General features: G+C 37.4%; 1 protein-coding gene across 2 annotated transcripts in view; it reads left to right on the top strand.

The window, feature by feature from the left end:
- MINDY3 (MINDY lysine 48 deubiquitinase 3) overlaps positions 1 to 11638 on the top strand; it is an 83501-nt gene extending 71863 nt beyond the window's left edge. For both annotated transcript variants that reach the window (XM_055332187.1, XM_055332188.1), the window contains 4 exons: positions 3118 to 3190; positions 5392 to 5479; positions 8684 to 8755; positions 10680 to 11638. In XM_055332187.1, the coding sequence (XP_055188162.1) occupies positions 3118 to 3190; positions 5392 to 5479; positions 8684 to 8755; positions 10680 to 10829 (383 nt within the window). In that variant the 3' untranslated portion in view covers positions 10830 to 11638. The remainder of the gene's footprint in view (positions 1 to 3117; positions 3191 to 5391; positions 5480 to 8683; positions 8756 to 10679) is intronic.
- The last annotated feature ends 14934 nt before the right edge of the window (positions 11639 to 26572 follow it).

The following is a 26572-nucleotide window of genomic DNA, read 5'->3' as shown; positions in this document are numbered from 1 at the left end:
TTCCTTGCTGTCCCATGGTCAGCGCTGTTTCTTGTAGGCCACCCCCGCCGTAGTTTCTCTGAGTCCCGCCACCCTGTTTTGTAGCTTTTCTATCCTGTAATACAAGTGGTTCTGCAGCACAAGCATAAATTAACTACTCTTTTCTTTGTTTACAAAGCTGTTTTGTTTTTTTGTTGTTTTTGGGTTTTGGGGGGTTTTAAGATATTTATTTATTCATGAGAGAGACACAGAGAGAGAGGCAGAGACATAGGCAGAGGGAGAAGCAGGCTCCATGCAGGAAGCCCAATGCAGCACTCGATCCTGGGACTCTTGGGACGATGTCCTGAGCCAAAAGCAGATGCTCAACCGCTGAGCCACCCAGGCATCCCTACAAAGCTTTTTTGGTTGAACCACGGTGCCTGAAATGGAGTACCTTGTTGGAACGTGAAGTTAGGACTAGCTGGCATAACTGGAACATAGGTCCTTGGGCAGCCAGTTGTGTCAAGCCTGGTGCTAGCCTGAGGCTATGGAATCCTTAAGATGCAGGAGCCCACATCTACTGGGGAATCAGATGATATACTAAGGCAAAGAGACCAAGGAATGCTGAAACATGGAAATGTCAAAGGATAAAAGTTGCATACTTTTCTATGGGTTATATTAAATTGCAGCCATACATTATTAATTTTTAATAATAAGATTAGGTAAAGTATAATACAACATTTAGTAAAAAGGAGTTTATTATTTGACTGAAACAAATGACATTAAATCACCTAGATCTCAATTTTATTCTCTATTCCCAAGGAACTTGACTTTCTTATACCTACTACAGTTCTAAGTGCTGCCATGCTCCCACCACCACCACCTGTACCCCCATCTCCTCACAAGTTGTCTCCTGCCTCTGTAAATTCCTGGGATTTACTTTCCTCCTGCAGCACAGTTTCACTAGTGACAAGACTTGCTGGGCTCTCCCTTTTATTCCCTTGTCTTTTAGAACAGAAATCATGAATTCGGTACAAATGGTGAGCTTATCAGGAAATTACTTTACTGTAACTTTGGCTCTCCTTTATCAGCACTTTTTTACATTGAGTTGTTCCTTCTCTGCCACTTGACACTTTTTACAATCTGTTGATTTAAAACTTATTTTTAACACACAGCTCTTCCCCCTTTCAAGCATTTTAAAACACATTGTAACTGCATTTGAATATTTACATGGTAACTGCTTGAGATCACAACTGGCATCCCCTTTTGTACTCTTCCCACCGCCCCCCGGCTATTCCCCATTCTTCTGAGCTTTAAAGCCTCTGGAAATCTGTTTATGTTCATCTGGTTAAGTTATCAATGTGTCCAAGCTCTAGAGCACTACTTAGGTCTGCATGACTGGTCAGCAAATGGTCCTCACTGGTATTTCTTCTGCTCTTGGTACCAAGGTATCATGGTATCTCTACTTCCATCGTCTCTCAGGAATTCATTAACTACTAGATATCCTAAGCTTCATCTACTTTCAGACTTTGTAAAGAATTTGTCTGATACTTTATTTGGTATGATTCAAGAATAAAGTAACATCAAAATTGCCTCTTCTGATCAGGGGTATAGTAAAAGTCTTTGGTATATTATGAACATTGCATTACAGCCTAATTTTAAAATACTGTCTACATTTTGTGCATAATCACTGGGTTGGTAGTTATTGTCGTTCTACAGAATGTCTGTGTTTAAGATACTCATAGGTATCTTAAAAATATGTTGGAATGTTTATGCTTGAGGTTAATCGTGTTTGAGTGAAGAAGGTTGTTTTCCTCATTGCTGTTTGGGTACTTTGGCCAGTTAGCTTCTTCTGGGGGTGGAAGCTGAGTCTCTACTTATGTTAAGAAGAGATCAGACTGTTTCTATCAGGTGGATATACATGATAACCCCCAAAACAAGAAAACCAGTGCAGAGAATTGTGCCTGTCATCTCGTGGCCAGAGTGTTGAGGTTTTAGCTGTGACTTAACTAAACAAATGAATTTTCTACCTTCTAAACTGATCAAAGTTAGGCTTACAAAGCTTGAATATTTTCACAAGCACCTTTAAACAAGTTCTTTACTCTCTGTGCCTCAAAGTATTGGTAACTGGAAAATTTGGTATTAAGCCTTCACTTTTAAAAATTGCACATTTTTAATTATCTCCAATGATTCTTTGCCTTTTTGTCAAGTGCAGTTTTTCTTCAAATGAGAAAGCATCTGCTTACAAGGTTTAAGACTTTAAAACCTTAACTTCTTTGTATCCTTTCTGCTAGAGTACTTGCTACATCCCAAAAGAACAACTCCATTTTATTCTGGATTATAGAAGCTTGTACATCTTGTTCTCCATGACAAGACTTTGTTTTTAAATTATCTAATTCCTGAAAAGGATATTGTTGCAAAGTTGATTTAAAGCTGAAACAGTCTCCAGGAATGAGTAAATGGGTAAAGAAACTCAGGCATTGCACATTTAAGGGAATGAATTTGCTTGTTAAAACTGATTTCAATGGCCCTACACGCCTTTTTTTGTGTGTCAAGTGCTATTGCATCATCCAAGCTTGGGCCCTTTCCCAATGCTATTTCCTCAGCAAGCCCAAGAAAAGGAATATTTTCCATAAACTAGTCTTCATCAACCCTTTGATTCTGTTCTGAATTTCAACTTTTGAATTTTTCCCATTAAATCCATGGCTTTTATTTAAATCAAGTTCTTTACAGGGGTAGCTCATGTCTTATACTATCAGATAACATAATAACATAAATAACAGCACATCATATTCTCTCAAAAAGAACATTATCATTGACATTATAATTAAAGGAATTTGTTGGTAAAGACTTACTCTAATTCAGTTTGTTAAAGGGAATCTAAAGGTTCACATTTTTAATCAAAGATGTACCTAACTTGCTAAATAATTATCACTTTAAATAGAAAAACACTTTTATCATTGAAATATATAAGCCTGTTTAAGGAGTAATTTGACTTTAAATCTGTGCCTCTGTTCCCAAGAAAACTAAAAGAAGAAAGCATCTAATAATAGGCACAGTTGCCTTTTAGGTGATTTTTCTCATAGCATTTCTTGAAGCAAACTCTTATTCTAAGATGCTAATGCTTTTTTCCTCCCCTCCCCCCCCCCCCCCCCCCAGATAATGGATTCATACCTGATTCACTTCTAGAAGATGTGATGAAAGCATTGGACCTTGTTTCAGATCCTGAATAGTAAGCAGTAGGAAGTATTATTTAACTGATTCAAAAATATTTCCATTAAATTTAAAACATTACATTTTTGCCTTTTTAAAGAAGTCTAAACCTGCATAGAGGAAGCTTAGTCCTTTATATAAAGAAAGATTTAGGAAGAAATCAAACTGATGAGTATTTATAGCAAAGACTCAACATACTGAAAATGCTCCTTTCCCCACTGTTTTTCTTGCTACAAAATCTTTTCCATTTTTTAAAATTTTGTGCATAGGTGAAAGTAATGACAGTTATCTGTAATGTCTGTATTGCTAGTTGCCTGTCTTAGAAAGCCAGCAAGTTTCTGACTTCATCTTAAAGATGAAGACATTGATCAGAGACACTGGACATTCTGTATCATTAAATTGGCTAAAACCTTTGTGAGCAGCCCCAGTATGTTAGAGAATTTAGTTTTCAGTACTGTCAAACGTTAATATCATGTCTTCTTCATTCTTTTATATTTTGTACATTGATACATCTATAACTTCTTTCATAAATTTGTGCTTTTTGTTATCCATGACAAAATCTTTCTCATTAAGGGGATATATTTTTGTATTTGAGCAATCGATATAAAGATCACCTATGATCTATGCTAACTTTTCCTTTTTCTGCCCTGTTTTTTTAGTCTGAAAAGTTATGTGATGAACAGATTTGAACTTACAAAACACTAAAGGAAAGGATTCAGCAAAAGAATCATCAAACATAATATAGTCCTTAGAACTTGATCCTATTCTGTTTTTAAATAGTTTGGTGTATTTTCTTTGAAAGTATGAAACATTTTCAAATTGCTCACATTTGAATTAATTTGCCCAACTCTTACTACCTAGAGCTCTGATATTATGCATTATTAATAGACAGTTGTTTCCAACTTAAAGAGGAAGTCAATTCATAGAGTTGAACTTGTCTAATAAATAGTATAATCATAATTATATATTTTGGAATTACGGTTTTTGTAAAAAAATTTTTAACAGTTTTCCAAGTAAAGACCATCTTGTTTATATCACTGTAATATGCAAAAGAGAATTAAACTCCAGTAATTCTGGTTATTCACAATTCTTAAGAGAAAAAGGAAGAAAAGTTTTTTTCTCAAATTCTTACATATATGGCTAATTATCACCTACTTTTCATTTTTTTAATCAGAATACATAAAATACCTTCAATTATAAAGCTAGTCCAGTTGAGTTAGATTGTTTTTTTAGAAGTAGCTGACAGATTGGACTGAGTTCTTCATTCTGTGTTTTGGCCTAGTCACATTTATGCTATGTGATGGCCTATTAACTAGCAGGACCACATTAGGATTAATGAATTAAATGCATTAAATATGACCTTGCTTTTATATCCTAACCCGCAGCCCATACTCAGACCCGCTCAACTGTCATATCCTTTGCAAGTTGCATAACAAGGAATAGTTAACCTGGCATGTACAATTTGGGAGAGAACATGGAAAATGAAAATTTTCTGCAAAGGCCGTTTTCATTTTTACAACTCTTGCCTACTTTCTAGTCACACATAACCCCTTTCACCAGCCTTGGCTCCACCTAAATGGCAAGGCTAAGCAAAGCACTGTTCACCATAGGCTGCTCCCAGAACAACATAGTATGTGCCACTCATTGCTTTCACTAGGCCTCAGCTCTCCAACAATAGTCTTTCCTCTTAACTCTTCAGGTTACATTATCTAAGAATTTTAAGCTACCTTCACATTTGGTTTCTGAAAGTGCCTTTTGGGAGATGTTTTTGATTACCTGACAGACCACTGCCTTTTGACACTGTCTTTTTTTCCTCTTTGAGCTTAAAAATCAAGGTTTAAGTTAAATGCCTCATTTGCTTCATAGGTGTATGCCTGAATTTAACAAGGAGAATTGCCTTTGGGAGGTTATAAGCCTGCATTTACAAGCCAAGCTATTTAAAATTACTTTACCTAATAAGGGACAATGTTCCAAAGTCATCATCATAATTTAAATTCTAAATAGTAACAGAGTACTCTGGTTTAAAAATACCCAAGTTTTGGCAAATTAGATGTCATTCCTGTGTATTTGTCATTAAGGGTCTAAAAAGAACAGCTCTTAAGATTTTTGGCAGGCAGATGTGTTATAGTACTAGTAATTTAATCTTTATGAAAGAAGGAAAATAAGCTTTTTCTCCTTTGGTATCCACTGTTTTTCTTTTTTTTTTTTTTCCTCCCATAGTATAAATCTCATGAAGAATAAATTAGATCCAGAAGGATTAGGAATCATATTATTGGGTCCATTCCTTCAAGAATTTTTTCCCGATCAGGTAACATAGTTGAAGAAATAAATCTACTTAATGTTTTGTTCTATTGGGATGAGCTTTTTGTGATTATTTCAGCACTTTTTTCCTACTCATGTAAGATGTTCTAACATGCACATAGAAGACGAAGAAAGCACTGTTATGATGTAAATATTTTCCCATACAGAGAGGATAGAAGGGTATGCGTGCTATAATACAATAATGCAAAATTTCTGAGGAGGAGGTGGTGGAAGAGTGTACATACACCAGTATACACACACTATGGTACTGTTTCTCTAAAGGAAGGATAATATTCAGAAATATGTGTAATAAAAAGAGAAAGATCCTCTTTATCCACCTGAACCCTATTTTCCTTCTCTCGGGTCACTGTTATCATAGATGGTATGTATCTTTTTTGGAGCTTTGAATATATTTAAATAAATAGAGAAAGTAAAGGAGTCCGTAAGTAGTGGAGATGACAAAGTTCCAGGAGAATTTTAGAGTAAAAGGAGAACCGCTGAGTGGAGCTATGCTATTTCATATTAGGACATGTCTTCTAACTGGGCTTTGATAGGAGCTAGTCTCAATCTCCTGAGTTACATCTACATCATTGACAAAGCCAATTATTTTCTTCATGTTTTCTAGCTCAGTGAAGGACTTTACTGCTAAACCAGATGCTTTAGGCCAGGCATATTGGGATGATTTCCTCAGATACCATCATGGTTTAAGTTAAAGATCATTGTTTTAATAGAAATGCCAATTTCTGTATTGCCTTTCTGTATTCACAAGCAGCAAAGTGACAGAGGGAAAATGTCAGGATATGTCTTAATTGAAACCTGAAATACCAAATTATTATCTTTAACAGAATAGACAATGTTACACTTAATCTTGGTAATTAAAAGAGAGCCCATATTTTCTAAATCTGGATCTGTTATGGTTGGTGTTGAGTAAAGAAAGTGAGGTAAATTCAAAAAGTATATCACAAGATAGCTAGACTTCTTTAAATTTTAGTAAATGCTTCATGAAAAAAAAAATGACTACTGGATTGTGATGTCCTGTTTGTTCACACTCCCAACTACTAGGGTTTTTTCAGAGTTCTTTTTTGGAATATAACAATGTGTTTTACATATCTTATAAGTGTTGAGTAAATTTATAGCATTAAATTAAAAATTACAGCACTGATTTTAGGGGCAGATTTTGAAAAGTGCTTGGGGAAATATAAAGTGGGATAGTTACCACCTCTTTTGGAAATCTGCATGTTAGATGTAATTCATCACAAGATAGTACTTGTAATCATCCTAAGAACTTACTAGTTCAAGAAACAGTTTTTTATGTTGTATTCCTTGAGCTAATTAAAGAGAATTTTAGTTCCCTGGTCTTTCCAAGTGTAATCTGCAAAAGCTGGTTAGAAATGCAAGTCCTCAGGTCCCTTCCCAATCAAACACCCTCCAGAGGAAGACCTCACATTCCCGCCTACTCACATGCTCAACTTTCTGTCACACATCTCTTTTGATCATAGCCCACACCACTGAGGTCCTCTGTATAACGCTTTGTACCAACAGACCAATTTAGTGAAACTCAGTAAAGTTGCAAAACTGGGGTCAGAAGGACAGCCAGGAGAATATTTATCTAACTTCTGTAATCTCTACAAATGCTTAAAGTAAGTACTAGGGAAGAGCATTTCTTGGCCTCAAGGAGAGAAATACAGAGAAGCATTTCAAGGCAATTTGTTTGTAAGAATCGCAGAAGCAACTGCCATCTTTTAAGCCCATAACTATGCATTGGCTACTGTGTGCCTTATAAATTAGGTACTATTCCCTGCCGCCGCCGCTCCCCCCCCCCCCATTTTGGCAATGAGGAAATTGAGGCTTTAGAGCATTTCAGAAAACCGCTTGAGGTCAGACAGCCAGACGGTGGCTGACTAAGGAGTCCAGGGTTGGTAGTTCGCCAGTGTGTTACAATCACCTTCTGTTGATATTTTAGCATTTTGTGCCAACTGTTAATAACTGGAACTAAAGAATATAAATTGTGTATCCATTCCAGTAAAATAAAGTATGTTAACTCTGATAATAGCTCATTATCTAAGAAACTAATTCCATCAACTCATGTATACATGAAGAAAATGACCAAGTTACTGATTTTTCTATGTTTTGTAAAGCATTTTGATAGATAACAAGAAAGCAAAAGCTTAGATTAGATCTCTTTTCTCAATTTTCAAGGGGTTTTAAAAAAATGAATATGCAAAGAGCCAACAACAAAAAGTCTTTTCATGGGAAGATGACTAATAGGTTTGCCTAAAACAGAAAATTCAGACAATTGAGTAGTAAAGGTAGATTAGGTTCTGTATTTTAGGATTCTTGGTTGCAGATGATAGCCTGAAATGACTGAAGTGAGAGGGCAAGGAAAGAACTGCAAGGAATAGCTTACAGGCGTTCAAGAACTGAAGCAGCAAGCCTCCTACAAAGTTGGAGCCACCCTTGCCAACAGCTCTCTTCTCTTAGTTCCAAAAAAAATGGAACAAGTTCTGAGGAGGAGCAGGACCAGTTTTTGTCCCACATGCATCCTCGTATCAATCAAAGAGAAATCACTGGAGCCTGGTACCTTTTTGGTGGGGCCAGACCATGAATGACCTTAAAGCCAAGTTAAGAGAATTGAACTTGATCTTTAGCTAACTGGGAACAAAGGTTAAGGCAGTAGGAATAACAAATTTAATAAAATAGTAATTTAATAATATCCAATAAAGACTTCAAGCACTATAATTTTGCATTTTCATTCCCATAAGGCTCTTTTCACTACCTAAAAGCTGACAATATTTAGATGGGGGAGAAGGGTGGAAACCCCTAATTCGATATTGTGAGCCAAATGGAAAATACTGGTACCTAGATGTTGTTTGCAGGCTGACGAAAAGTGACATTACTGCTCTTATGTATTTACTGAGAGGAACAAATTATTTACAACCAGGAATAAAAAAGAGGTAAGATTTTAGGAAATATTTTTGTGTTTTTGAACCCTGTCCTTTAAAAAAATACTTCTCCACTTTCTTCTTTTCCCCAGAAGCAACTATTTTAGTTTTAGGTTTTCTAGTAAAGTCTTAAGGCTTCTTGCCTTATCAAAAGATTCCCCAACCAAAGGGTAAGGATTTAAGAAATCTGCATTTTCCTTTCAACTGCTAATTATAAATTGCCTATCATAAAAATATAATTTAAAATTCTAATATTTTATTTATAATAGGGCTCCAGTGGTCCAGAGTCATTTACTGTCTATCACTACAATGGATTGAAGCAGTCAAATTATAATGAGAAGGTATGGTCTTTCAGAGTAATTTGTCTTTATCTTAATTGGTAAATATGAGTATATAACAAGGTTTGATTCCCATAAAATATTCCAAGAGTCTCTATTCTATTTATAATTACAATATATTTTATTTTATTTTTTTTTATAAATTAATTTTTATTGGTGTTCAATTTACCAACATACAGAATAACACCCAGTGCTCATCCCATCAAGTGTCCCCCTCCGTGCCCGTCACCCATTCACCCCCACCCCCCGCCCTCCTCCCCTTCCACCACCCCTAGTTCGTTTCCCAGAGTTAGGAGTCTTTATGTTCTGTGTCCCTTTCTGATATCTCCCACACATTTCTTCTCCCTTCCCTTATATTCCCCTTCACTAAATTACAATATATTTTAGAACAGGTTATGTTTTGATTTGATCAGTATATGTTAGTCATTGAGAGCTGCATTGGAGTTTTGGAACAATAATTTCACCAGGACAAAATAATTACATGTCCATGCATTTTATTGTACATACATCTTGGCTGTACAGATATTTTAAATTAGGTTTTGCCTATCAAATAGGTCCTGTTTTATCTGATAATTGTAATAACTGGAATTAAATTCTTTATGGGCGATTTTTCAGAAAAGGAAATTGTGCTGTGGGGAGTTGATAACGTAGTTGTAGTTTTATTATACCAAATTTATTTCATCACAACTAGAAAGTACTCTATTTTTTTATATATATATATTTTTTTTATTTATTTTTTATTTATGATAGTCACAGAGAGAGAGAGGCAGAGACATAGGCTGAGGGAGAAGCAGGCTCCATGTGCCGGGAGCCCGATGTGGGATTCGATCCCAGGTCTCCAGGATCGCGCCCTGGGCCAAAGGCAGGCGTCAAACTGCTGCGCCACCCAGGGATCCCTAGAAAGTACTCTATTAATGAAAATAAAGATGCAAATGTGTTTTTATGGAAACCCCCAGTTAAAGCCAGTAAAGTTGTTTCTTTGGGCTCCTTAGTCAAATAGCTTAGCTTTTATATTGGAAGAACATAACTATAATCGTGTACCAAACACTGAATATATAAAAATATAGATATTTTAGAGGAAAGCAGTCTGTATTTAACGTATATAATTGGAATTTTCTCTCCCTACAAAGAGAAATTAATGGCTGACTTACCTAATGTACACAGTGAGCCCTTACAATGAGGGAATTAGTATATTTTATTTCATAGAGAGTTCTGAAAGTTTATTATTGCAAATTAAATCAGAATAAAACTGGTTTCCAATATCCACCTGCCCATGTACATTTTGTATGATCATCACCACTGTACATAAACCACCTGGGCTAGTTTTATCTGCCAGGCTTTTTCTACTTATCTGTTTATGTCCTGATACCCTTAATTTTTTCTCCATGATTTCTCATGAGTACTGACTGAGTACACATGAATAGCATTTCACAGTTATAATAGTAAATTTCATGACAAATATTCAGTTTGCTTCCAGCTCCGGAAAGTTACACTTTTAAATGGAAAGAAAATGAAGTCCTCCTCTAAAGGAGGACTCTATTTCTGTTACAGCTTCTCCTTTCATGCAGCAGCATGAGGGCCTCCATATTAAAGCAGTGAGAACTAAATGTTATATAAATATTTTTTCCAACTGGAATATGTTAATTAAAGGATGATTTTTCCTTTATAAGAAACAACCTGCATGTATTTTAGGGTTCAAATATGCTTTTTTTTTTAAATTATGATCTTAAAATTTAAAAGTCAACTGCTAATATACTCTCAGTTAAAATGTATATCACCGTCTTGTTTACAAAATTTCTATTGAAATAAAATTAAAGTTCCATATGAAACAATACACAGTGCGGTGTTTGCTAGCCCATGAGAAATTTTATATCCTTCAATTTGCTAAGAATATCGGTTGATTTTTGTGGCTTTCTTTGTTCAACAGGTAATGTATGTTGAAGGGACAGCCGTTGTTATGGGTTTTGAAGATCCCATGCTACAAACAGATGACACTCCTATTAAACGTTGTCTCCAAACCAAATGGCCATACATTGAATTACTGTGGACCACAGATCGCTCTCCTTCACTAAACTAATTTGCCTAAGTATTTATAAGGAAGATTGTAATAGCAGATGTTGAAAGAAGGATGCAAGACTGGCGGTTGGCTACATTCAGCTATACACTGGTATCACTAATTAACTGTAAATAACAAAACACTTTTTCAGTGTTTAAGATATGTTTAAATTATTTGTTTTAAAGCTTTATGTTAAAGGTTACCCTATTTTAACTCTATGTGAAATTTACTAGCAAAATTAAGCTTTAATCCGACTTCATCACTTTTACAGAATATTGGTCATTTATCAAATTATAAACATCCTAATACTCTACAGCATTTGTATACTGAGTATCAAAGTTACTATTTATAAACTTATACATTGGGTTTTTATTTCAATCAGACATTTTATGGTTTCAGTGATTCTGGCTTGCAGTCTATCAGCTTCTACCCTGAAATGCACAAAAGTTAAATCTTTGTTATTTCTTCTCTAAAATCTGGTTTCCATTAGGAATACTGATAAATTATCAACCTGGATTCTTTGCCAATTGGCTTAGCTCTGGCATGTTTATAAAAAGTAGAAACTATAAGGGAACATTACCATTTATTCACTGATATAGAGGATGTATTTCAAAAAATGATAGGTAAGAGAATCTATTTGATAGTCTTAACACTGTTAACTTTTACTGTATTGCCAAATACACTTTTCCAAATCTGTCCCAGCAGCCCTGTAAGCCAGCTTTCTTGTATATTTATGTGATAAGTGCATGAGAACATCTGTTATTACATTAGTATATTGCATTATTTATTATCCTGGTGGATGGTCTGAATAAACACTTTTTTTTCTTTAACTGTAGCTTTGCATTTTTTATATTAGTGACTCAAAGGAAACGAATACTTTACAGTGTTTCTGCCCAGCAATCCTGAGAACAGTAACACCCTGGAAAGGAGACCAAACCATATACTGACTTGAGAGTTCTAAATAGCCAGGAACACTAGACCCTGAGCAGACAGTGACAGAAGCCCCATCCTGTGTATTTTAGGGAGAGATTACTGTATTTTCACTAAGTGTGTTGCCCAGCAATTTTGAAGTGTGAATAGCCAGAAATGCTTTCTTTCCTTCACTTGAGGAGTATTTGATTTTTGGGTTTGTTTTTGTTTTTCTTTTAATGATTTTATTTATTCATGAGAGACACACAGAGAGAGGCACAAGGAGAAGCAGGCTCCCCAGATGCTCAACCACTGAGCCACCCAGGCATCCCAATAAGTGTTAAGTGTCCTCTTAGGAATTTAAGAACTGAATTTTAGGGTGTCTAGGTGGCTCAGGTGGTTAAGCATGAGTCTTCAGCTTAGGTCATGATCTCAGGGTCCTGGGATTGTGCTCTGTATTGGGCTCCCTGCTCAGTGGGGTGTCTGCTTTTCTCTCTCTCTGCTCCAGCTCTCTGTCTCTCTCAAATAAGTAAACAAAATCTTTAAAAAAAAAAAAAAAAAAAAGAATTTTACCTTCAGGTAAAATTAGCTAAATATATATTTGCTCTGAATTCATTTGGGGTTTTCTTTAAATTTTATTTTTATAGATGTTAACGCTAATATAAGTAGGCTTTAGCATAAGAAAAAAGTGACACAAGACTTTGTATGCTTTTTGGTGACATGTTCAGGCATGTGATACTAGCTACTAGAATTACAGCTGTGCAATATCTTTTTGTTGTTAATCTTAGCTACTTCCAAATGTACATAAAACACATTGTGCTAACTCTGGTCCCAAATTCCATAGGATTATGAAAAAGCATAGATTTTTCTCATAAACATTGAGCCTACAAAACAGCATATACTTTTTACAATTGTTATATAACAAACCATCCCAAAAACTTCATGGCATAAAACAATTGTTTTACAAATGGTTATTTTATTCCTCTGTGGACGAGGAGTATAAACAGAGCACAGTGGGGAGTGCTGGTCTCCTTCTCAATCTGGATACTCAGCTGGGAGACTGGAGGAGTCTTTACTCACAGGACTGGACCTTGGCTCAGTCTAAACAACAGATACAGGACACTATACATAAAACTCTAGATATGTTTTCTTTACACATGCAAGAGTGGATGATTATATGCTACTATATGCTGGGCCATAAAGCAGTCTAGAAAACCCCCCAAAAGTTTGGAAATTAAGCAGCACACTCCTAAATAACCCAATGGTTGAAGAGAAAGTGGAAGTTAGAACATGTTTTACTGAATCATGATGAAAATGAAACAGCAAAAATTACAGATGTAACTAGCAATGCTTAGAGGGAAATGAATGGCTTTAAATATATTATTAAAGGTTTGGAAATTGGAAAGCTAGACTTTCGTCTCAAAGTAAACCAAAGAAAATAAGAGAAAAGGAGATACATACAAAAGAAAGATTTTGTAGTCCTACTTCATACCATATACAAAAAATAAAATGATCAGAGGTCTTAATTGTAGAAGCTAAAACCATAAAATTCCCAGAAGAAACAGAAGTCTTCATGACCTTGAGCCCATAGCAATGGTTTTCTCAAAATACCAAATACAAAAGGATTGTCTGGACTTCACCAAAATTAAAACCATTGTGTGTGAATGGACCTCATTCAGAAATTCTCCCATAGAATGGGAGAAAAATATTCCAAAATCCTATGTATCATAGGGAATTTGTGTCTAGAATGTGTAAAGAATTCATAATTCAAATAAGTATTTTTCATTGTGCAAATGATTTGAAGACCTGTATCTCCAAAGGTGAAATACAGCTATCCATCTAGTAAACATGAAAAGATGCTCAACATAATTTATCCTTAAGGGAAATCAAATCAAAACCACAAAATACCATTTCACACCTACTAGGATATCTAAAATCAAAATGGGAACTATTGTTGGCAAAGACATAGAGAAATTGGGACCCTCACATTGGTGGCGATGTGAAATGGTAAAGTCACTTTAGAAAAATAGTTGATACAGTTTCTCAAAAAGTTAAATACAGAGTTAGCATATCATCCAGCAATTCAATCCTAGCTACATTTACACAAAACATATTTACACAACAGCTTTTTTGTGGGCATTCATAGTGAGTTATTCATACCCAAAAATGGCAACAACCTTAAATGTCCATCAAATGATGGGTAAATGTAGTATATACATACAGCTGAGTATATTTGACCAAAAAAATACTAATTACTGACATATGCTACAACATAGGTGAAACTGAAAACTTTAAAATAGGATAAAGAAACCTATCACACACAAAAACATTTATTATACGATTCAATTTATGTGAAATGTCCAGAATGAGCAAGCCATAGAGACAGCAATGCGATTAGCAACCCCCAGGGGTTGAGGATAAATGGAGTAGAGGAACATAACCGGAGAATAACTGCTAATGTATATGGAGTTTTTTGGGGGGGGGGGGGTGATAAAAATGTTCTAGAATAGATCATGAAGAATATATAAATCTGGATACATAATTCTGAATATACTAAAAAACACTGTGAACTGTTAAGAATTTAAGAAAAAGGAAATAGATATATAATAGGAAAAAAGCAAATCCAGAAGTTTATTCATTGACAGAAACTAATAAAATTGATAAACCTTCTAATAAGACTGATTAAGAAAAAAATAAGATTAAGAATAAAGATGTATTTATACACAATGGCATATTACTCAGGCATCAAAAAGATTGAAATCTTGCCATTTGCAATGACGTGGATGGAATTAGGGCATTATGCTAAGCGAAATAAGTCAGAGAAAGACAAGTACCATATGATCTCACTTGTCAAATTTAAGAAACAACTGATGAACGTAGGGGAAGGGAAGGAAAAAATAAGGTAACAGAGGGAGGCAAACCATAAGAGACTCTTAACTATAGGAAACAAACAGTTGCTAGAGGGGAGGTAAGTGGGAGCATGAGGCAATTAATTGAGTGACGGACATTAAGGCGGGTACTTGATCTACTGACTGCTGGATGTTATATGCAATGGATATATCACTAAATTTTACCTCTAAAACTAATAATACATGTTCTGTTAAGTAACTTCAATATAAATAAAATCTAAAACCTGAAAAAATTAGGAAAAGACAAACTATAAATTCTCCAGGTATTTAAGAAATGAGGATATTACTATTATGGCAATAAATTTTAAAAATTAGATGAAATGAACTAATTATTTGAAAAACAAAGCAGAACTGATACAAGAAAATCTTAAATCCATTTAAAAAGTTTAATCAATACTTTAAAGCCTTCCCTCAAAGAAAATTCTTCAGGACTTCACTAGCAAATACTTCCAAACACTGAGAAATAAATAATACAAGTAACCCCAGAAAATAGGCAAAAGAATATTTCGTGAACCCAAAATGCACTGAGAGGAGGCCACAGCCTGACAAAGACATTACAAGAAAGATTACAACCAAATATTTCCTATGATCACGGACACAAAAATCCTATAAAATAGGAAACCCATGAATAAATCTCTGTGTGTGTACAATGTGCTTATATGTAATACTTAACTAGTGAGAATTGCAGAAGCATTAAGATCTTTTAATGTTAAAAAAAACTGATTTATCTTAGATACAGGTGAAAAAACATTATTTGCTAAGTATCTGTAACCATATCATTATCTCAATAGAGAAAAGGCATTTGGTACGTTTTCATAGGTAACCTAGACATAAATGTTAAGAACAAGTAGATGGAATAAAAAATTTTTTCTGTAAGCTTTTTAAATAGTTTCCTGGATCTTACATATTTGAAATATTGAAGTTTTGCTAAATGAGTTAAGTTAAATTTATTGAAAATCTATCGGACACCTGGCCTGGCTCAGTCAGTGGAACATGCAACTCTTGACCTCAAGATTGTAGGTTCAAGCCCATATTGGGTGTAAAGATTACTTAAAAGTAGCATCTTTGTTAAAAAAAAAAAAAAGTTAAATTCATTGAAAAATCTAGATCATTTCCCAATAAAATAATGCAACAATTACTGTACATAAGTTTATCCACTTTTGGCTTCTTAATACAGAGAAAAGATATTGGAAAATAGAAACAGGCATAGGTTTCCAAAAATTATGAAATATATTCATAAATTTGCAAATTTAAAGAATGCTAGTAAAACAGTTTACAGTCATTTACTTCTTATTTTCAGTAGACATTGGGGTTTCTATGGATTAAGAATTCAAAATAATATATGAATTAAGTCTACTCAAAGTAATAAGGAAAATATCTTTGTATGCCAGGAAAGTAGGATTTGTTTGCAGTAAGAGAAGGTATGAGAAATGGAAATACACTTTTTTGTTGTTGAGGGAAAAGAAAGCAATTTTGTCATAAAGTGAGTGTGATTATTTAGAGAGGGAAAACAGGACAAAATCAGAGTGTAAAAAAGAAAGTTGAGCAAGTGTGTGGAAAAGGAATCTTTAATGTGTGGTCAAGCTGGCTAAGATTAAAATTTTAAAATGAATTCTAAAAAAATAATAAAAAATAAAAAAATAAAATGAATTCTAATATCAGAAGTAAGCTGATATAAATTTAGAACTTGGTTTTCTTTCTGTTAAAAAGACAGTATTCTTGGACTTCTGGTCTGCTTTTGGTAACAGATTGTGAAGGTTTATCTTTAAATTATTAAGTTATGTGATAATCTGTGATCCAATTTAGGCAAACATTTTTAAAACTTTTGACATTTTTTCCCCAAACTTTGCAAAATCAAACTCTAAGAGAAATCTTTTTGACCTGGAATATTCCAGTCGGTTTTGTTAAAGTAATTTGGTTTATTTGATATGTAAATTATATGGGGTAATTGGGTTTATTTGATCTGTACATTATATGGAAAACATTGTCAATAAGTAATTCTAAGCCTCCTTTATATAGTATTTATATAGAACTTCTTTTTTTTTTTTTTATAAATTAATTTTTATTTGTGTTCAATTTACCAACATACAGAATAACACCCAGTGCTCATCCCATCAAGTGTACCCCTCAGTGCCCGTCACCCATTCACCCCCACCCCCCACCCTCCTCCCCCTCCACCACCCCTAGTTCATTTCCCAGAGTTAGAAGTCTTTATGTTCTGTCTCCCTTTCTGATATTTCTCACACATTTCTTCTCCCTTCCCTTATATTCCCTTTCGCTATTATTCATATTCCCCAAATGAATGAGAACATACACTGTTTGTCCTTCTCCGGTTACTGTGGCCAAGTTCAAAAAGGGTGTTGCCTGAGTTCTTCTCTGGGATTTTGATGGAATCTTGTCTCACATTTAGATCTTTCATCTATTTTGAGTTTATCTTTGTGTATGGTGCAAGAGAGTGGTCCAGTTTCATTCTTCTGCATGTGGATGTCCAATTTTCCCAGCACCATTTATTGAAGAGACTGTCTTTCTTCTAGTGGATCGTCTTTCCTCCTTTATCGTATATTAGTTGAGCATAAAGTTCAGGGTCCACTTCTGGGTTCTCTGTTCTGTTCCATTGATCTATATGTCTGTTTTTGTGCCAGTACCACACTGTCTTGATGAACACAGCTTTGTAGTACAACCTGAAATCTGGCATTGTGATGCCCCCAGATATGGTTTTCTTTTTTTTTTAAAATTCCCCTGGCTGTTTGGGGTCTTTTCTGATTCCACACAAATCTTAAAATAATTTGTTCTAAGTCTCTGAAGAAAGTCCATAGTATTTTGATAGGGATTGCATTATACGTGTAAATTGCCCTGGGTAACATTGACATTTTCACAGTATTAATTCTGCCAATCCATGAGCATGGAATATTTTTCCATCTCTTTGTGTCTTCCTCAATTTCTTTCAGAAGTGTTCTGTAGTTTTTAGGGTATATTTTGAGAACCATTTGAATGGTAAATGGTTCTCCAACCTTTTATTTTCAGGTTGTAGGTGTCCTTCTGTCTAAAATGAGTCTCTTGTAGACAGCAAATAGATGGGTCCTGTTTTTTTATCCAGTCTGAAACTCTGCGCCTTTTGATGGGGTCATTAAGCCCATTCACGTTCAGAGTTACTTGAACTTCTTCTTAAAGGGGAGTTTTAAGAGTCCCCCTTAAAATTTCTTGCAGAGCTGGTTTGGAGGTCACATATTCTTTCAGTTCCTGCCTGTCTTGGAAGCTCTTTATCTCTCCTTCCATTTTGAATGAGAGCCTTGCTGGATAAAGTATTCTTGGTTGCATGTTCTTCTCATTTAGGACCCTGAATATATCCTGCCAGCCCTTTCTGGCCTGCCAGGTCTCTGTGGAGAGGTCTGCTGTTACCCTAATATTCCTCCCCATGAAAGTCAGGGGCTTCTTGTCTCTTGCTGCTTTAAGGATCTTCTCTTTATCTTTGGAATTTGCAAGTTTCACTATTAGATGTCGAGGTGTTGAACGGTTTTTATTGATTTTAGGGGGGGATCTCTCTATTTCCTGGATCTGAATGCCTGTTTCCCTTCCCAGATTGGGAAAGTTTTCAGCTAGGATTTGTTCAAATACATATTCTGGCCCTCTGGCCCTTTCGGCGCCCTCGGGAACCCCAATTAAACGTAGGTTTTTCTTCCTTAGAGTGTCATTTATTTGCCTTAATCTGTCTTCATGGTCCCTTAATTGATTGTCTCTTTTTTCCTCAGTTTCCCTCTTTGCCATTAACTTGTCTTCTATGTCACTCACTCGTTCTTCCACCTCGTTAACCCTCGTCGTTAGGACTTCTAGTTTGGATTGCATCTCATTCAATTGATTTTTAATTTCTGCCTGATTGGATCTAAATTCTGCAGTCATGAAGTCTCGTGAGGCCTTAATGCTTTTTTCTAGAGCCACCAGTAGCTGTATAATGGTGCTTCTGAATTGGCTTTCTGACATTGAAGTGTAATCCAGATTTTGTAACTCTGTGGGAAAGAGGGCTGTTTCTGATTCTTTCTTTTGAAGTGAGGTTTTCCTTCTAGTCATTTTGCTCAGTGCAGAGTGGCCAAAAACAAGTTGTATTGGAACACGGGGGAGTATCACTGGTCCTTCTAGCTGGTCTTCTGGAGGAGGGGCCTGCTGTGCTGATTTTCAGGTATTAGCACTTGGGGGAGCTGCTCTGCCCCTGCCTGCTGCCGGGCTCAGCGGGGGTTGTTTACCCCGTCGGGCCCCAGGAGGAACAGCCGCAGTTGCTATGGCAACTCTGGAAGCCTGGATTCAGCCTCCGCAGGAACTACGGGGCTCGGGGCTCTCGGCTCTCCGTCTGCAGGGCCTGGAGGCTCCGGGGCGGGGCTGCTGATCTGCTCAGCTCGGGGCAGGAGCGTCCTTGCTGTCCTGGGCCCTCCCGGCCTCTGCCTGTCCCGGGGGAGGCCGGATCCTGGGCTGTGTCCCGGCGCCCTGTGCTCCGGGGCCTGCGCTGGTGGATTCGCGCTCCCGCCCCGCAGCCCCCTCCGCGGAGCCGCCGCCCGAGCCCCTCCGAGCTGCTCCGGCCCCGCCGTGCGCGCTGCAGCCCTTAGGGAGCTCGGCGCACTCTCCCGGGGCGCAGGTGTCTGTTAGTGTCCCCGGGAGCCCGAGGGCATCCCCGCCCTCCTGGGTCCTGCTCCACCTCCCTGCGAGCCCCTTTCCGCCCGCCCGGGAAGGTTGGTGCAGCTCCTGCTCCTCCGGGACGGGGCTCTCCTGTCCTGGGGACACTCGCCCCGGCCTCAGCCCGGCTCCTCGCGGGGCCCCACCCCCTCGGAGGCCTTTTGTGTCTTTATTTCTTTTTCCCCGTCTTCCTACCTTGATAGAAGCGCGAACTTTTCTCACTGTAGCGTTCCAGCTGGTCTCTCTTTACATCTCAGGCCGAATTCGTAGATTTTCAGGATGGTTTGAAGGTTATCTAGGTAATTTGGTGGGGACAGGTGACCTGGGGACCCTGCTCTTCCGCCATCTTGCCCCTCCCACCTATATAGAACTTCTAAGATTGTAGCGTGAAGTCCATTCTCCTTCTGTAAGAAATGGCCCCTCATTGCCAGACTTTTGCCATTCTGATGTCCTTTTAGTATGGCAATGGTGTGCTCCTGAGTCAGAAAATAAGATGAGTGAATGATGGCTCTAGCAGTCAGGGCTTTGGGAAACCCAAGATAACCACTTAGCTCTTCCTGGCACCATGACAAACCCCGTTTTTCAGTTTTTGCATTCCTTCGCCCACCATCGTGCACTTAAACGGACTCCAGTTATGAATAGACATTGACAGAGAGAATCCTATAAAATTTTCTGAGTGCTCTACCAACAATGTCTGACCTGTTAGATCCATAATCCTAGAAAAACTGGTTTTGTTCCCAGAGGCTTCAGGCCTCCTTCTGGACCCCCTGAACACCTGTACCTGTACTTCATTCAACTGCCACTTAGTATGAGTTAGCCATATGTTCTTGTTACTGCACATAACAATCCTGGATGGATTGAAGCTTTGTCTGATGCAAGGCTGCTGTCCTCACGGTGGCAAAGAAACTGTTAAGAGAATGTTTCCCACTTGGCATACCTTCCTCAAACTACAGTGATCAAGGCGCCCAGTTCACAGAGCCTATTCTATGAGCCTTAACAAAGACCTAGAAACCTTCTTGGAAAAACCACTGTCCCTCTCATTCTCAATATTCAGGCAAAGTCAAGAGAACTGATGGGATCCTCAGACTTAAAAGTAGTAAACTTGCTGAAGCTACCAGACTTCCCTGGCCTAAGGTATTGTTTTTAGTCTTGCTGGCTAAAATCAGTATCCCCTTTGGGAAACAAACTCTTTCCATGCAGGACAGCCACTGACAGACCAATGTCTATTGCTATACAACTTTCTGCTGATCTCTTACTATCTCATGCTAACATGACCAGCTGTGATAAATCTTTAACGTCTTATATCAAAGCCTGTCATCAACAGATTAAAGACAACTTCTTGGATTCCAGTTTAAAGGATCCTGTCGGTCAATACTGTGAAGCCTGGTGATCAGATATTCTGGAAATGTCATCGGAGAAAAACAGCCCTCAAACCTCATTGGAAAGTACCTTACCAAGTGATCCTGACCACTGACAAGGCTGCAATATTAGAAAGCACTGAGCCTTGGATAAAGATCTCATAGTTGAACAAGTCTTCACCTGGCATCAAGTCCTGAATAGATACTGAAGACCTCCACATCAAATAGATGAGGAAGAGAAGCAGCTGACGTTGGGGTAGACTGCTTCTACCCAAGATGACAGATAAAGATTTTCTATTTTAACTGAATATTAAAATATTTGTTCTTTCCCGTTACTCTGGCATTGCCCTGGAAAGATAATGCCTTCCTCTCTACCTCCCAGGCCATTGGAACAACACAGAGAACAATATTTGAACCACTGAGAAAATCTACCCCTAACTTTCCACAAGCAAAGTAAGATATCCCATTGATCAACTGCCCTGATGCTATATAATCATGGTAGAAAAGACCGACTAACAGGTTTTCATGATTCAGGATGCACTCCTGGCTTGTCCCTACTTCCCTGTTTAAAGATAAATGTACATGAGACTATAATCAGGAACTTCATAATTCTTGAAGTTACTGAAAAATCTGCTAAAGCAATAGCTGCCCAATAAAGCTCCTTAGACTTTTGGCCAAACGTTGTAGTTGGTAACAGGATAGCTCTTGATTATCTTTTAGCTAAGCAAGGAGGAGTCTGTGCTGTGGCTAAGATCACTTGCTATATCTGGATTAACACTTCTTGGGAAGTGAAACTCAATTACAGAAGATCACTGAGCAAGCCACTTGGCTTAAAAAGGTGACTCCCTTCAATGGGATCTTGCTTCAGAAGAATCTCCCATGTGTTTTGATTGCATTCTTCAATTGTGTTGTCAATTTTCCTTTCAGTCCTGATGTCTGCATTGACTCTCTACCTGTTGTGGGCTGTGCTTGCTCTCTGTGATGTTAGTGAGACACACGCTGACCACCTCTGAGGGGGAGTGTGACTGCAGAAGGGTGTCAAGGGAGGGTGTTAGCAAAATTGGCCCTGAGCCACTAGTCCCAGGCCAGATACCCTGAAGTGCTGCAGTAGCCGGAGTTGTGGAGCATGGTAGTGGTAGTAGCCAGGGGTGAGTGACATCTGTGCATCCAGGCCTGGGTGTAGCACATATTCTCTGTGCATAGTGGTGGGGCATGGAGCATAGTGGCTAGGGCACATGGTATCTGCGCACATGGCAGCTGGGTGGGGTACACAGAGTGTAGCAAAACTGGCGCTGAGCTCAGGTCTCAGGCCAGCAGGCTTGGACTGGGTGAGTCCTCAGGAAAACTTATGGGTGAGGCACACTGCTAGCAAGTTATGTAACAAGTGTCTTTGTAGCACCAACTCCCACAAGTGGCTCTGTTTTTATGCTGGGTTGGGGAAGCAAAAGGACACCTGCCAGTTCCTTTGTTCCAAGAGAAGTATACCCAACATGCTCTGAAATCAGTATAAACAGATCTCTCTCCCTCCCACCGTGGAAACTGTGCTCCTGTGTTGCCTCTCCTCAGGCTGTTGTCTCTTTAAGGGCAGGGACCAGGCTATCAATCACCTTCCAGGCTCACCCAGTACTGAGGCAGCGGACTTTTAAAACCCCAGCCTCCAAATCAAAACTTACATGGAAACAAATGAAAATAAAAGCACAATCATCTAAAATCTTGGAGATGCAGCAAAAGCAGTTTGAAGAGGAAAGTTCATAGCAATACGAGCCTACTTTAAGAAGCAAGAAAAAAATCTGCAACAACCTAGCTCTTAAAGCTAAAGGAGCTAAAAAGAACAACAAACAAAACCCCAAACCAGCAGAAGGAAGGAAATAATAAAGATTAGGTCAGAAATAAATTATATAGAAACTAAAAAAATAATAGAACAGGTCGATGAAACCAGGAGCTGGTTCTTTGAGAAGACTAACAAAAATTGATAAACTTCTAGCCAGACTCATAAAAGAGAAAGAGAGTGACAGGGAGAGAAAGGACCCAAATAAATAAAATCACAAGTGAAAGAGGAAAAATAACTACACCACAGGAATACAAATAATTGTAAGACAATATTATGAAAAACTACATGCCAACCATTAGAAAACCTAGAAGAAATAAATTCTTATAAACATATAACCTACCAAAACCAAATCAGGAAGAAATAGAAAATTTGAACAGACCAATTACCAGCAAGGAGATTGAATCAGTAATAAAAAATTCCCAACAAAAGTCCAGGACCAGATGGCTTCGCAGGAAAATTGGATCAAGCATTTAAAGATGAATTTATACCTATTCTACCCAAACTGTTCCAAAAACTAGAAGGAAAACTTCCAAATACATTCTATAAGGCCAGTATCATCCCTATACCAGAACCAGATAAAGACACCACAAAAAAGAATTACAGGCCAATATCTCTGTGGAACAGACATGGAAAAATCCTCAACAAAATACTAGCAAAAAAAAAAAAACAAAACAAAACAAAACAAAATACTAGCAAACAGAATCCAACAATACAGTAAAAAAAAAAAAAATCATTCACCACCATGATCAAGTGGGATTTATTGCTGTGATGCAAGCATGGTTCAATATTCACAAATCAATCGATGTGTTACATCACATCAATAAGAAAAAGGATAAAAACCATATGATGATCTCAATAGATGCAGAAAAAGCAGCTGACAAAGTACAAAACCCATTCATGATAAAAGTCCTTAACAAAGTAGGTTTAGAGCGAACATAACATAATAAAGCCCATAAATATGAAGAGCTTACATTATACTTAATAGAGAAAAACTGAGAGCTTTCACCCTAAGGCCAGAAATAAGACGATGCCCACTATCGCCACTTTTATTCAACAGAGTACTGAAAGTCTTACACACAGCAATTAGACAACATAAAGAAATAAAAGGCATCCAAATCAGTAAGGAAGAAGTAAAATTTTCACTATCTACAGATGATATGAGGCTATATAGAAGATCCTAAAGGGGTGTCTGGGTGGCTCAAACGGTTACGTGTCTGCCTTTGGCTCAGGTCATGATCTCAGGACCCTGGGATTGAGCCCTGAATTGGGGTCCCTGCTCCTGGGAAGCCCACTTCTCCCTGCCCCTCTACCCCCTCCCCACTCATGCTCACTTGCTCTCTAACCCAAATAAATAGAATCTTTAAAAGAAGAAACAAAGCAAGCAAGCAAGCCCTAAAGATTAGAACTGATTAAATTCAGTAAAGTTGAAAGATACAAAATCAGTATACAGAAATCTGTTGCACTTCTACACACGAATAATGAAGCAGCATAAAGAGAAATTTAAAAAACAACCCTATTTACAATTACACCAAAAATAACCTAGAATAACTATTATAACACTGAATGTTTAACTGAAATTAAAGTAAAAACTTTAAAAAAAGAAAGAACAAATCAGATAGTTGGAACAATCACAAAGATTTGAGAAACCAATAGAGCAAACTGGACCACTTTCTTACATGATACACAAAAATAAACTCAAAATGGCTGAAGGACCTAAATGTGAGACAGGAAACCATAAAAATCTTAGAAGAGAGCCACTAAGAGCTGGGTTTTTTTAAAAAAAAAATTTTTTAAGTGACAAGCAATTAGTTAGATTCACCAAGAAAAAAAAGAGAGGACTCAAATGAAATCAGAAATGAAAGTGAAGAAGTTACAGTCAATACCACAGAAATATATAGGATCACAGGAGACTACTATGAACAATTATATGTCAAAATACCTAGAAGAAATGGATAAATTCCTGAAGACAAACTATCAAAACTGAATCATGAATAGAAAATCTGAACAGACTAATTACTAGTAAGGAGATTAAACTGGTAACTAGAAACTTCCCAACAAAATAAGTCCATGACCAGATGGTTTCACTGGTCAATTTTACCAAATATTTAAAGAAAAATTAACACCAATCCAGCTCATTCTGCTCCAAAACTACAAGAGGCAGAAACCATTCCAAACTCATTGTGTAAGGCCAGTTGCCCTGATATCAAAACCACCCCCAAAGAAAAAAACTACAGACCAATATCCCAAATGAACATAGATGCAAAAATGCTCAACAAAATATTAGAAAACTGAATTCAAGAATTCATTATAAGGATCACATACCATGACAAGTGGGATTTATCCCTGGGATGCAAAAAGGGCTCAACAAAAACAGATCAACAAATATGATACATTAATAAAATGGAATGAAAATTTAATATTAAATAGTCCATGCTACCCAAAGCAAACTACAGATTAAACACAATCCGTATCAAAACTCTATTGACATTTTTCACAGAAATAGTAGAAACCATCTCAGAACGTGCATGGTACCACAGAAGACCCCAAAGAGCCAAAGCAATCACAAGAAATCAGATAAAAGAGGCGTCACATTTCCTGATCTCAAACTATATCACAAAGCTAGTGTCAAGATAGTGTAGTATACAAAAATAGACACACGGACCAATAGAACAGGAGAACCCAGAATTAAATCCCTACACATGCAGTCAACTAATATTTGATAAGGGAGCCAGGAACATCTGGTAGGGAAAGGTTAGTCTTTTCAACAAATGGTCATGGGAAAACTGAATAAATACACACAGAAACATTAAATTAATTCAAAATTGACTAAAGATCTAAACATAAGACCTGAAATCATAAAACTCCTGAAAGAAATATAAGGAAGAGGCTCCTTGACACTGGTGTCAGCATTGATTTTTTAGATATGTCTCCAAAAGATACATGAAAAATATATATAGGGGCAATAGGGTGGCTATCCATTGGGAATTTGCTCAGGTCATGATCCCGGGATCCTAGGATCAAGCCCATGTGATGTCGGATGCCCTCCTTGGTGAGGAGCCTGCTTCTCCCTCTCCCCCTCTTCTACCTGCTGCTCCCCCTGCTTGGGCATTCTCTTTCTGTGTCAAATAAACAAACAAAATCTTTAAAAAAGGGGGGGGGGGAATTCTTCACATGGGACTACATTAAACTTAAAAGCTCCTGCACAGCAAAAGAAACCATCAACAAATGAAAAGACAGCCTACAGAATTGGGGACAATATTTGTAAGCCCATAGTAAGGTGTGAATATCTATAATTTATAAAGAACTTGTACAACTCATTTTTTTAAAAGATTCATTTATTTGAGAGAGAGAGGCAGAGCATGAGCAGGGCCAGAGAGAGAGAGAGAGAGAGATAAACAGGCTCCTTGCTGAGCAGGACCCCGAGATCATGACCTAAGCAGAAGGCAGACACTCAACTGACTGGGCCACCCAGGCACCTCTCATACAACTCAATATTCAAAACAAAACAAAACAAAACCTCCTAACAATTGGATTTACAAATGGGCATAGAAAACTGAATAGATATTTTTCCAAAGAAGACATCCTAAAGGCCAACAGGTGCAAGATAAAGCATTCAACAGCAGTAAGTAATCTTCGGTGAAATGCAAATCAAAACCACACTATCTCCTCACACCTGTTATGAATGGTTATCATCAAGATGAGGAGATAACACAATAGGCAGGGATGTGGAGAAAAGGGAATCCTCGCGTGTTCTTGGTGGGATTGTAAACCAGTTCGGCCACTGTGGAGAGCAGTATGGGGGGTTCCTCAAAAACTTAAAACCAGAACTGTCATGCAATCCAGAAATCCTACTTCTGAGTGTACATCCAAAGGAAATGAAAGCAAGTTACCAAAGGGATGGATGCGCTCCCATGTTTGCTGAAGCATTATTCACAATAGGCAGGATATGGAAACAACCTTAAAGTCCATCATGGGATGAACGGATAAAGATGATTTACAATGGAATACTGTTCTCCCAAGAGAAAAAAGGAAACCTTGCCATCTGTGCCAACATGGATGGACTTCGAGGCTATTCTACTGAGTGAAAGAAATCAG

The sequence above is a fragment of the Nyctereutes procyonoides genome, unplaced genomic scaffold, assembly GCF_905146905.1.
Source record: "Nyctereutes procyonoides isolate TBG_1078 unplaced genomic scaffold, NYPRO_anot_genome, whole genome shotgun sequence".
NCBI classification, from domain to species: Eukaryota; Metazoa; Chordata; class Mammalia; order Carnivora; family Canidae; genus Nyctereutes; species Nyctereutes procyonoides.
Note: the sequence above shows the minus strand (reverse complement) of the source record. Positions and strands in the feature narration are given on the sequence as shown.